The 12,518-nt window shown below is 41.9% G+C and overlaps 1 protein-coding gene across 1 annotated transcript in view; it reads right to left on the bottom strand.

Annotated features, from left to right (window-relative positions):
- The window catches only part of SUCLG2 (succinate-CoA ligase GDP-forming subunit beta), a 228,037-nt gene that overhangs the window by 94,965 nt on the left and 120,554 nt on the right, over positions 1-12,518 (bottom strand). Inside the window, exon 7 of the mRNA XM_075005590.1 lies at positions 8,734-8,830. Within this exon, the coding sequence (XP_074861691.1) occupies positions 8,734-8,830 (97 nt within the window). The remainder of the gene's footprint in view (positions 1-8,733; positions 8,831-12,518) is intronic.

The raw sequence follows: 12,518 nt of genomic DNA, 5'->3' as shown, positions 1-12,518 counted from the left end.
GAGTAAACCAGTTTTCAGAGGCCCTTGGTTTTCCAATTAAAGTTTCCCTTAGACATAAACATTGTCACGTTAATAGAATCTTATTTCTGAAGAACATTTATCTTTAACAGAAGGCAACACTACATATGAAGTAGCAGGAGAAAAACACCTATTAATATTTATCAAACAATTTGCACCATCAAAAGCACATTGTTACACGCATGAGAGATTATACAAATGAATCTTCCTTCAGAACAAATATCAAAGAAAACTTCAATACGTATATTCATGGAGAGGTTTTGTTGCTTTTCTCTGAAGTTAAGGATTTCGGGAGCTGCAAATTCAAACAGCTTATACCAAGAACAAAAATAAATAAATAAGTATTGAAAGTTGGAATATGCTATAAAATAAGACAAAAGGAAACACACAGGACAATGTGTTACATAACAGAAATTGACACACATGAAAAAGAAAAGCAGCAAGTAATAAGCCCATATTAATTGTCATTTTGACACAAACCTACTCTCTTCATGTGCTGGGCTGTATTTTATCAGGACGAATAATTGCAATAAGCTATTCAAACATACCTGGACATGCACAGCGGTGGGTTTGTTTTAAGAGTGTTTAAAGGATGAAATGCTGCAGGCATCCTCTGCAGTACACCAAGCGGAAAATGGGGCAAGGGAGAGTTCCTTGCACCTCTGCTAGTCAGGAGTCTCCTGCAGGCACTGTGCTCCTGCTCACCAGGTGCAGAAGAGTGGGAAAAGACTATGGAGAAGGCGGTGTGGCACCCGCAATTACCCTGCAGAATTGCCCTGCTTGGCAACCTTCTGCACCCTCTGTCATTCCTGAACAGTTCAGCTGCTGCCCCAGCTACATCTACTCACCTCTTCCCTCCCTGCCCTGAACTTCATCAGCAGAAAGTACTGACATGGCTCCCAATCACCCTCCCAGCTGCACAGCAAGATTTGTTCAAGAGCATCAATACCTGCTCTTGGTCAGCTTCCTAATGCTCCTTCTACCCCACTGCAGTGCCTATGTGCCACCTTCACTCTGCCTCAGCTCCTAGCTAGATATGTCCCCCTAGCATCAGATGCTGGCCTCTCTGCTTCCAGACTCCCATGAGATTCCGGCACAACCGCAGCCTTTTATGCTTGAGTTCTCACCTCAGCTCTCGTCTACAGCAAGAAAAGGTCCATGCTGTGAAAAACTAAAGATGCAGCAAACTGTCTGAGCAATCCTTAACTCCAGGCCTGTTTGGCATGCAGAGAATTTGTCCCTAACATCTTCTACCTTAAGTTGAAAAAAAAAATCAAAAAAAAAAAATATAATCTTAAAAAAATACTTAACATGCGGAATACATACAGTCTGGTAATTGAGTTCAGCCTCTTACAATATTAATTTCCTCGTTTGATGATACCAAGACTCCGTAAAGGTCTAATATGAGAATCCCTTTTCAACCCAATCCTACTGTAACAAGGCTACCACTTCCTGAGCAGTTTTTTGGGGCTGGAGTTCCCTACGCAGCAGCTTCCCTCTGTTTTCCCTTTTCAGAGACCTTTACAACCTCACTCAAAAGTCTCATCAACCTGTGCTTGGGGCAAGTTTGACACCTGCACAAAGTTCCAAACAATTCATCCAAAGATTTCTGTATCTCCTTTAGCTCTTCTACCATCTACACAGGGCAACTGACTGGGTCACTACTCATAGCCGTCTTTCCCAGGCATCTGGCCTTTTGGCTCTGGCTCCCTTCTCCTGAAGGAAAGGGAACCCTATGTCACAATACACTACTAGGCTCTTGATCTAGGGCCTTAAAAGAACAGTGTCCTATTTTTTGCCTCCCATCCAACCCACAATTCTCGGGAACTGAAACCGCTCTTTTAACACCAGGCCATTTCCTGGACTTGTGTTCATTCTAACTCCTTGAAATGGGATCTTTGGCCTCCTTGTACTCTTAAAGAGACCCCATTATACCTATCCAAAGAATTTAGACACTATCTTCTGACGTGAGGCAACTAAGATAGTCATAATCAGTATCTATTTCAATACCTTGTTTTTACTCAAATTATTTGACTATGCAAAACCACTCTAGTCAATGAAAAGCTCAGAGTCATGGATTTTGTAGGCCAGAAGGAACGACTGAATCATCTAATCTGACTTTTTGTGTATCACAGAACATCAGTACTACGCAGCTCTCACATAAATAAAAATCCTGCTCACCTTACTCCAATTCATTCTAGTGAAGTCAAGAGAATTATACACATGAATAAGGCAAGCAAAGTCTAATCTGTTGGGGTTCCTGAGGGCAGAACTCCTCCTTATGTTCACAAATTGGCTTATGGTAGGAAATACTCTAGAAAACTTTTTTTTCCCCTTAGTCCTGGCTTTGTACCAAGGAAAGAAAACTTTCATAAAACAGTGGAAAGCTTAATAAAGTTATGATTGATTGATAGAAATTTTACTTAAATTTATTGAGCAAAATAAGATTTATAAATGAAAGGTCATTAATCCAGTACTGTGTCATTAGTGAATCTTAGATGAACTACAAAACAAGGATCCAATACAGTATTAAAATCCTTAAATTGTATTTTCCACTCTGAAATTCAGTTGTTTGTTTTCCAAAAGCAAAATCTATACAAAATACTTTAGGGCTTTTGAAAACAGAAAACCAAAATGAACAAACCCACCACCACCAAAAACATGCTTTTTGTATCAAAGCAGCATTTATAAATTTTGGTCATTAATTATATTTTTCTGACTCAGTTTTATTTGACTACTGCTCATTATATTTATAAAACAAACAGATGCTGGATCATGATTACAATTCAATCTCTGAATTAATGTCAAATGGAACAATGAGCAAATTATTTCTACTGATGTTTGTTTTAAAAATGTCACCATACTACCGTGCATGTTAATGTCCACAACCATGTACAAAAACAACTTAGCTGCAATGACACATAACCAGTGTGAGATTTTTTGGTTTGTTTGTTTAAGTTTCTAGTTGTCATTAATACCAAGAGAATTTCAATCTAAAGCACAGGAACACACTATTTACTGTCTGCTATTCTGCCCAATTTTCCTGTGTTTCATTTAATGCATAAAAGATTGCTGGCCAACTGGACAAAAGATTAAATCTGGGAAGAAATCATACTAACCTCATGATCTAAATAATAAAATGTATAAGATTCCCTCTCTGATCTAGCCTTTCCACATCAACATAATAAATGTAAAACATGTATTCAATCCCAGATAACTGGAAGGAACAGACAAAGAAGAAATATATCCTTACAGTCAGCTGTCATAATTTTGGTAGGTTCTCCAACACCAGGGTGATGGGTGCTGTTTAAGAAACTAATGAAAATGAACTGACATGCTTTCCAGACAGCATGAGAGTTAACTGGTATGCTCCAACAAGCCCCATGACAATCCTCTCATGAGAGCTGCCAGGCTCAACCTCTCCGACAGCCTCTTTGACAGATCCTAGGAAATGGACTATCAATAGCTGCGAAAGCATAGGACAGGCTCTATAAAAATGGACACTCTGTTGGAAGGTGTGGTTGGATTAATGCAGTGGAGGACAACAGGAAGTAGCAAAGCGAAGAATGGTTATAGCGTTGGAAATAAAAAAGCAGGGAGCTCCAGGGCACATTCGATAAATGGGCTTCTTTATTGCTGATACTTGTTCCAGCTTGGACTCCAAACCTGTCTGAGTGAGCCCCAATGTAACCACAGGTACATATTTTTATCCAAGTAAGCATGTAAATACACTTATCTATTACAAGTCTCTCTAAATCCTTATTTAGATGAATGACCCTACAATGAATATAAGTACCCATGTGATGAATTTTATTATACCTGCTCCCAATTACTGTTTACAGCACTTTTAGCAGAAGCATTCAGGTTTCCCTGAACAAACCCCCGGGTTAGCAGTTAACAAGAGCCCCTGCCAGCCCCCTGTTGCCACAGCATTACTATCCAGATCTTACTTACAGTAGGAGCAGAGCCGTCACATCCATAGGATGAGGTGGGGCAGCTGCCTCAGGCTCCGTGCTTTTGGGGCCCTGTGGCGGTTGCCCCAGCTGTCTTATGGACAGGAAGGGGGATTACCTGGGGCAGGGTGTGGGTGCCGTGGGTAACCAGAGGCACAAGCAGCCACAGGGGGTCACCTCCCCTGCCCGCCCTGCACTCACCACGCAGGGCGAGCAACAGCCTCTCAGCTGGCTGCACCACACTTCTCCAAGGGTGGCTGGGAGGTCTCTGCTCCCAGATGTTCTCAGAGAAGCAGGTCTCAGGGGGCTGGGAGGACACAGCAGAGCTCCATGTGGTAAGTGGAGGGGGGGCCGGTTGGAAAGAGGTGGCCCCCTGTGGAGGATGCTGCTGTCTGTGCCCTGCCCCAGGTAATCCCTGGTCAGGCGGGTTGGGGAAGGGGCTAAGGGTCAGGGTGGAAGGAATAGGGGGATTCTGAAGTTGGGACAGGAATAAGGGGATTTCGAAGTTGGCGGGGTCCTTTTGAAAAGGACCCCTGTCTGGACGAGCCGGGCGGGAGCCAAAAGTGGCAATTTCGAAGCACCGCGACTGGTGGCATGGTAATGAGGCGCTGAATATGCATTTCAGCACCTCATTAGTGTTCTCTGAAATGGCCATTAGCATGACTATTTCGAAGTTTTCTCTAAGTGTAGACACGGCCTTGGTGTCCCTTAATCTCTGATTTCCTGAACCTGGGACAAATTGGATCACTGGATAAATTGCCCAGTTTTGTTCATTCTCTATGAAACACCTGGCATTAACCAAGGAAAGAAACAGGATAACATGCTAGATCAGTGTTTCTTAACTTTTTAAAACCATGGAACACCAAACAATATTTTTTAATGCAGAACATCTATGAAAACTTTTTAAAAAAAATTTAAGTCCAAAAGAAAACCAAAGAAACAAGCAGTAACATATACAGCAAAACCAAAATGAAGTAGTTCAATCAGGTGTGCAATGAAGTAGTAACATTGTATCTGGTTTTAATAACAGAAAATACATCCCATCAATATATTTTTCCCAAGGCTTGAGGCATATCTGCGAGTTGTTCACAGAATAATTTAAGAAACAGTGGACCAGATGCACAATTGTATTGACCAGCATGGCCATTCTTATCTTCATGTGCAGATGACACACCGATCTGGGCCTGCTAATGGTGTTCTAAAAGTGATCTGGGCTGACTAATGGAGTTCTAAGCCTTTATTATTTGCACATGTCTTTAGCTATTTAAATAGCAGCTTTTAAATGAAACCTGCAATCTTATACCTAAATGCAAATATGTTTGTGAAATATGTGACACCCATTATTAGCTGTCACAAAGAGGGGCATGGATGCCATACTCTATTTTGATAATATATCTTGTTTTAATAGTACGATACCACCCAACAAATCCTGCTCCTTTTCTAAAAAATTCCAGCCTGGTTTTACAGCAAAAAGGCTGAATTTTGCCAAACATGTCTGCTGCGTGCTGAAGTGAATGAGAACTCTGCTGCTCCTGACTCCACGGAAACACAGATTGAGCTTTGAGTTGCGCCACCCCTTGTAGTTCACACCACTCCAAATATGCTCCACTTGACAAGACCCATACCATAACCTCTTCCCTTTACCCCATACCCTCTTCAGTTTCCTCTCCACCAATCTGTTACACCACTCTTGAGATAAATCCTCTTCTAACTGCTCTTCCTGCCAGTTTAGATGCCGTTGCTCCATTCAGCTGTGTCCTGAAGGTTTACCTAAGACTTCAGCAGTTTGTGCCCTTATTAGGGAACTGTTGAACAGAATTCATGCATTTTCTTCCTTCACCACTTTTCTTAAATTCAAAACTAACTCTTCTTCTGCACCAAACCCAACGTGCCATTGTTTCAAAACTATAATTTTCAACACATTTACAACATCACCACAAGATGGTGGATTTCAGGAACCTGACAAAAAGAACAAAGGTGAGCAGTAAACTACAAATCCTTGATTTCAGAAGAGCAGACTTTGACTCCCTCAGATAAGTGATGGGCAGAATCCCCTGGGAAGCTAATGCAAAGGGGAAAGATGTTCAGGAGATCTGGCAGTATTTTAAGGAAGCCTTATTGAAGGCACAGGAACAAACCTCCCAATGTGCAGTGAGAAAAGCAAATATGTTAGGCAACCAGCTTGGTTTACCAGGAAATCCTTGGAGAGCCAAAATACAAAATGGATGCATATGAGAAGTGTCAACTGGGATGGACTGCTAAGGAGGCGTATAAATATATACTGCTGGAAAATGCAGGGGAAGGCAAAAGCACAATTGAAACTGCAGCTAGCAAGGGATGTGAAGGATAACAAGAAGGGTTTCTACAGGCATGTTAACAATAAGAGGATGATCAAGGATAATGTGGGGTCATTACTAGATGAGAGAGGGAACCTGGCGACAGATGATGTGGGAAAAGCTGAAGTACTCAATGCTTTTTTTCGCCTCTGTCTTCACAGACAAGGTCAGCTCCCAGACTACTGAACTAGGCAATGCACTATGGGAAGGAGATGGTAGCCCTCAGTGGGGAATGAACAGGTTAAGAGCTGTTTCAAAAAGCTAGATATACATGAATCCATGGGTCCAGATTTAATACATCCAAGGGTACTGAGGGAATTAGCAAATGTAATTGCAGAGCCTTTGGCCATTATCTCTGAAAACTCATGGAAATCACAAGTGGTCCCAGATGATTGGAAAAAAAAGGACAGTCCAGGGAACTGTAGACCAATCAGCCTTATCTCAGTCTCCAGAAAAAACCATGGAGAGAATCCTCAAGGAATCCATTTTGAAGCACTTGGAAGATGGGAAAGTGATCAAGAGTAGTCAACATGGATTTACCAAGGGCAAGTCATGCCTGACCAATCTGATTAGCTTCTATAATGAGGTAACCAGCTCTGTGGACATGAGGAAGTCAATGGATGTGATATACCTTGACTTTAGCAAATCTTTTGATACAGTCTCCCACAATATTCTTGCTCATAAGTTAAGGGAATATGGATTGTTTTTCTATAAATGGACTGTAAGGTAGATAGTAAGCTGGATAGACAGTCATGCCCAACAGGTAGTGATCCCTGGCTCAGTGTCTGGTTGGCAGCTGGTTTCAAATGGAGTGTGCCATAAGGACCAGTCCTACGGCCGGTATTGTTCAACATCTTTATTAATGACCTGGATGAGGGGACAGATTTCACCCTCAGCAAATTAGTGGATAACACTAAGCTAGGGGAACAGGCAGATACACTGGATGTTAGGGATAGTGTCCAGAGTGACCTTGATAAATTAGAAGATTGGGCCAAAAGTAATCTGATGAGGTTCAACAAGGACAAGTGCAGAATCCTGCACTTGGGATGGAAGAAACCCAAGCACTGGATATGGGCTGGGGTCTGACTGGCTGAGTAGCAGTGAAGCAGAAAAGGACCTGGGGATTACAGTGGATGAGAGGCTGGATATAAGTTAACAGTGTGGCCTTGCAGCCAAGAAGGTTAACGGCATATTGAGGTTCATTTGGAGGAACATTTCCAGCAGATGTAGAGAAGTTACTTTTCCCCTCTATTCAGCAGTGGTCAGGCCACATCTAGAGTATGCGTTCAGATCTGCACCCCCACTCCTCTCCCATATAGAAAGAATGTGGCTGCATCGGAGAGGGTCCTGAAGAGGGCAACAAAAATGATTAGAGGGCTGGAGCACATGACCTGTAGGAGAGGCTGAGGTATTTGGGCTTACTTAGTTTGCAGAAAAGAAGAACTGAGGGGCAATTTGATAGCATCCTTCAGCTTCTTGAAGGGGTGCTCTAAAGACGATGGAGAGAGGCTGTTCTCAGTGGCGACAGACAGCAGAACAAGAACCAGTGGTCTCAAGTTACAGAAGTAGAAGTTTAGGTTAGATATGGGGAAAATTATTTCACTAGGAGAGTGGTGAAGCACTGGAATGTGTTACCTAGAGAGATGGTGGAATCTCCATCCCTGGAGGTTTTTAAGCCCTGACTTGACAAAGTCCTGGCTGGGATGATTTAGTTAGGGTTGAACCTGCTTTGGGTTGATGACCTTCTGAGGTCACTTCCAGCCCTAGGATCCTCTGATTGTAGTAAAGAAATGTAGTAAGTCTGGAGGCAATATAAACAATGTATTTCACCTGTCAGCAAGCTGCCATGAAGACAAGCTGGTGTCCAAAAAGGAAGGGTTATTGTATCAGAAGTAAGGCAACCAACAGAAGAAGTGCAAAATAAAGCAGCTTTCCCTATTTATCTTGCAGCCATCCCTTCTTATACAAGGGAAGCAATTCCACCATCCTTCACCTTCCCAAAGGATACAGACAGGTGTGAACTCCATTATTCCAACACAGCTTCCTCTCGCCTATGCCCTTATACCTTTTGTAGTCATGCACCTGTAAGTCTAACTTACCTGTACACTCAAAGATGAACTCCTAAAATAATTACTTTTTCCGTCTCTAGTCCACCAATTCCAATAGCATGAGCAAAATAATTTGTATAAATGAAAGAAAAAGTTACTCTCACCAAACAACATGTAGAGGCTGATGCTTCCAGTATTTTAATGACACAATAGGAACTGACATGTTAAAAGCTACCATGGGAACATTTATGAATATTGCTTAAATTAAATTATGCAATGAAATTAATGCAAAGCAGCTGGTATCACCTTCCATGTAATTTAATGTACAGTTTGCATAAAGAATTCTAATATATTCATTTGTTTTCTTCTATTTCTTACCTTGCCCTTCCAGAGTTTCACCAAATGGATTCACTTCAACCTGCGTAGCATCAATTTTCAGGAAAAGATTATACAGCTTCTTTATCTGACCTGCTGCCTAAATTTGATCAAATGACTAGTTAGTATCATGCACAAAAAGGCAATAGTAAACTTCTCTTATTTTAAGAGGTACAAAACTACTATAGTTCTCAATTACAGACTTACAGTAGTATTTCCTTCTAATAGAGTGTTATCCAACCAAAAATATAAAGAATAAAGCCTAAGAGTTTTGATAAGTATCTTGAAAATGCTATCTTCATGATATACATATTGGGGATTTTCAGTAAAAATGAAGACATTGTTAACAGAAACAAGACTTCATGATGAATATATTGTACCCAGTATGCTGTTATTCAAGTTAAGTACTTATGCTGATGTGAGTCTAAATTCAGAAACTGAGAAGCAATGTGAATTCGATGAGTGCTGATTAATTGCTGAATCGGTTTAGAAAAAATATAAATCTTCCTCATACATCAAAATGCAACTTTTCCCTGTAGAAACAATCTCCCCACTGTTCTTTTTTGCCTTTCCATCTCTCTGAAGTTGTGACGGGAAGTAAGATAATCATGACAGAATATTAAGTCCCCAAGTACTATTTTCTTTCACTGCTCCACAAGTTTTAAGCATTGGAAACATGACATCTCAGGTAAACCAGCCTTCCCACTTGAAATTAATTTGCATATTTCAACTCTTGGTTGCAATGAAGTAGCAGAAAGATTAGAACCCCTAAAATGACAAACTCCAAAGCTTTGGTTCTTGGTCAGTGGTTCACTTAACCAAAAACTTATGACTCACTCATTTGGGATCTTTTGGAAAGTAAGGAAGGGAATCAAATTGGCTTTTAAATTGCTTCTATCCCAATAAAAATCCATACTAACTACTGATGGACAGTTATCTCAAAATATTACAGTAGTGTAACGCTGAGCGAATGGTTGAGATTTACGTCTATCCTGTATCGGTACCAACTTCCAGGTTTTTACACATATTTGTTAAATATTTGCCAAATAATCTCTAAAGGCTATTCTTATTCCGTGGTCTGTTTCCAAGCAGTTTCGTTACCAGTATTTAGTAATGGAGCTACCATCTGCCTCCGTTTTAATTGGACGCATAAAAATATACTACGTAACTGGCTTCCTAACTGGATGATGGCATAATTATTAGAATCAGATTTCCAGTGTGAATACTCATCGTTGAATTAAACATTTGCTTCTTACAAATATGAGCATAAAATTCAGTTTCTAAAAACATTCCTGCCAATAAAACTTGCTCAGTTAAAATATCTGCAGAAAATGAATTCAAAAGGCTCATGAACTCAGCCAATGCAAATTTCATTCCGAGATATTTGCCAAGCTTTAATTGAGTGTGTTCTGTATGCACATCTATTTGCACTTTCTTCAGGACTACACCGAATGGGCCAAGCTCTGCTCTCAGTTCAATGGGTGACTCTCAAGGAATTGTGCCTCTGTAACTGATACTTTAATAGCAGTTCGTTAAATCAAGATAAATACAAAAATACATTCGGCAAGCAAGTGAATTTATTACTATACTAAATAAAACAGTAGCTCAAGTAACATTAACTACTGGAAAGTAATTACTGCAGCAGAGTTTAGCCATGCTCCTGTTTTAGGTATCAGTGAGCAGGCCTGTCAAACTCTGAGAGCTGTATGTCAAGGAAAAAAAGCAGAAGCACCACAAGGGAGGGGTTTGTCTAAAAGCCTGGACTCTGGGCAGGAGTCCTCAGCACAGACACTGAGGCTATGTCTACACTATCCCAGAAGAATCGACCCATTCAGGATTGGTCCTCCAGAGTTCAGTTTGGCACGTTTGGTAGGGATGCATGAAATCAACCTATCGGGGTCAGCATCAACCTCTGTACTACTTGCGAAACGTGAGGCGTAAGGGAGATCAATTGGAGAAATTCTCTGGTTGACCTTCCTCTGTGAGGACAGCCAGGTAAATTATTGCAGATAAGTTGATTCTAGCTACAAAAATCCCTGTAGCTAGAATTACATATCTGCAACTGACTTAGTTTCCTAGTGCAGACTTGGCCTCAGCATAGACAACTACTCTATCTATAGCTATTTCCTGCAAGCCTCAGCAGGCAGAGCATCCTGAGGATGATGGCATTATTTGCTACACTATGGAGAACCTGGGCAGCACTGTGGTCTATAAGGTACCTGCAAGTTATAGAATAGCCCAGAATTATGAGGAAACAAATGTGCTAAACATCACGGGAGTTTCCCACCAGTGCTCCCCATAAGCAGAGAGATGGACGGCCAATCAGGAGAGATTCAGATCCCACCAGCTAATTAGCAGAGCGCCCACAGTGTGTATTTCTACTGGTGGTGCACATCGCCCCAAGCCTTGGTGTACATAAGAAAACTTATTCTATTCAGACAGAAAAAAAGCATTAGAGAGGATATAGCTCCCTGCCCCTCAGGGTGAAAGTTCTTTGCTGAGATCCTAAAGGTATGTCTACACAGCATTTAAACATAAGTGGTTGGCCTGGGTCAGCTGATACGGGCCTGCAGAGCTCAGGCTGCAGGCTCTAATCTTGCATGGATAATATTCAGGGACAGGCAGGAGCCTGGGCTCAGGGACCTGCCATCACTAGGTTTCGGTCCAAATCCTCCAAAACATCTATACTGCGCTATTTTTATCCCCCAAGCAAAAGTCTGAGTCAGTTTTAGCCCCTGGCTTGAAGACTGGCTGCAGCCATTCTTTCTGCACTATAGACTCTAGAAGTCTACTCCTGCTGCATTGTAGCTCTAGGAGTACATCACAGAATCGCACTCTAGAAATAATTGCTATACAGATGGACCTTTTTATTTACTGACTTATTCATTACATTTCCATACTCCAGTAAATCCCATTAAAGAGGTTATGGCACATGGAAAGAAATATATACGATGGTTCAGTTTAACAACCCCTGTATTGTTGTCACTAATTAAGTACTGTAACTTTGCAAGGGTGGAAAGAGTCGATATCATCATTCATTATCATTGAAAATACTGCTACAACTTTAAATGTGAGGTAATCAACTTAATGATTATGCATTTGTTAATTGCAGTTAGGATGGAAAATAATTAGATGTGCTGTATGAAAAATGCAAAGATTCCACAGAAAAGCATTTTAATATTATGGGGAATAGTGTGAAGAAAGAGCTTAATAGGCTGCCTTTTACACCAATTAACATTAACCCAAGTAATCCGTTTCTGAGCTACAAAGTTGTTCACACAAGCACTGTCCCTAGTAATATTGCATACAGGTTGCACCTCCCTTGTCTGGCATGGCAGGAACCTGACTGGACCTAAACCCAAAGAGAATTTGCCTGAACAGGGGATGTTCCCTGCCACCAGCATCCAAGCCCCAGCCCCTGGCTCCTGTGGGACAATAGTCCTGTGGGGCTGCTGACGGTTTTCAACCCCAGCCCAGCCCCATTCTGCTGTGGGCTGACTTCTGGCCCTAGCCTGCACTACTGCCATGGGCCAGTGTGGACTGGCCTCACACTGCTGCCACGGGGCGTGGCCCTGGCCCTGGCCCCTCACTACCATAGCAGATCTGTGGCTCCAGCCCTGGCCCCGGCCCCTCACTACCATAGCAGATCTGTGGCTCCAGCCCTGGCCCCATGCTGCCACTGCAGGTCTGCTGCGCGGCTCCTGCTTTAGCTCCAGCTCCAGTCCCAGCCCCATGCTGCTGTGGCTCCGTTCCCATCCCCACGCTGCTTGTGGAGCTGACGTAGTGTT

This window comes from Carettochelys insculpta, chromosome 11 (genome assembly GCF_033958435.1).
Source record: "Carettochelys insculpta isolate YL-2023 chromosome 11, ASM3395843v1, whole genome shotgun sequence".
Lineage (NCBI taxonomy): Eukaryota > Metazoa > Chordata > Testudines > Carettochelyidae > Carettochelys > Carettochelys insculpta.
This window is presented reverse-complemented; position numbering and strand designations above follow the sequence as displayed.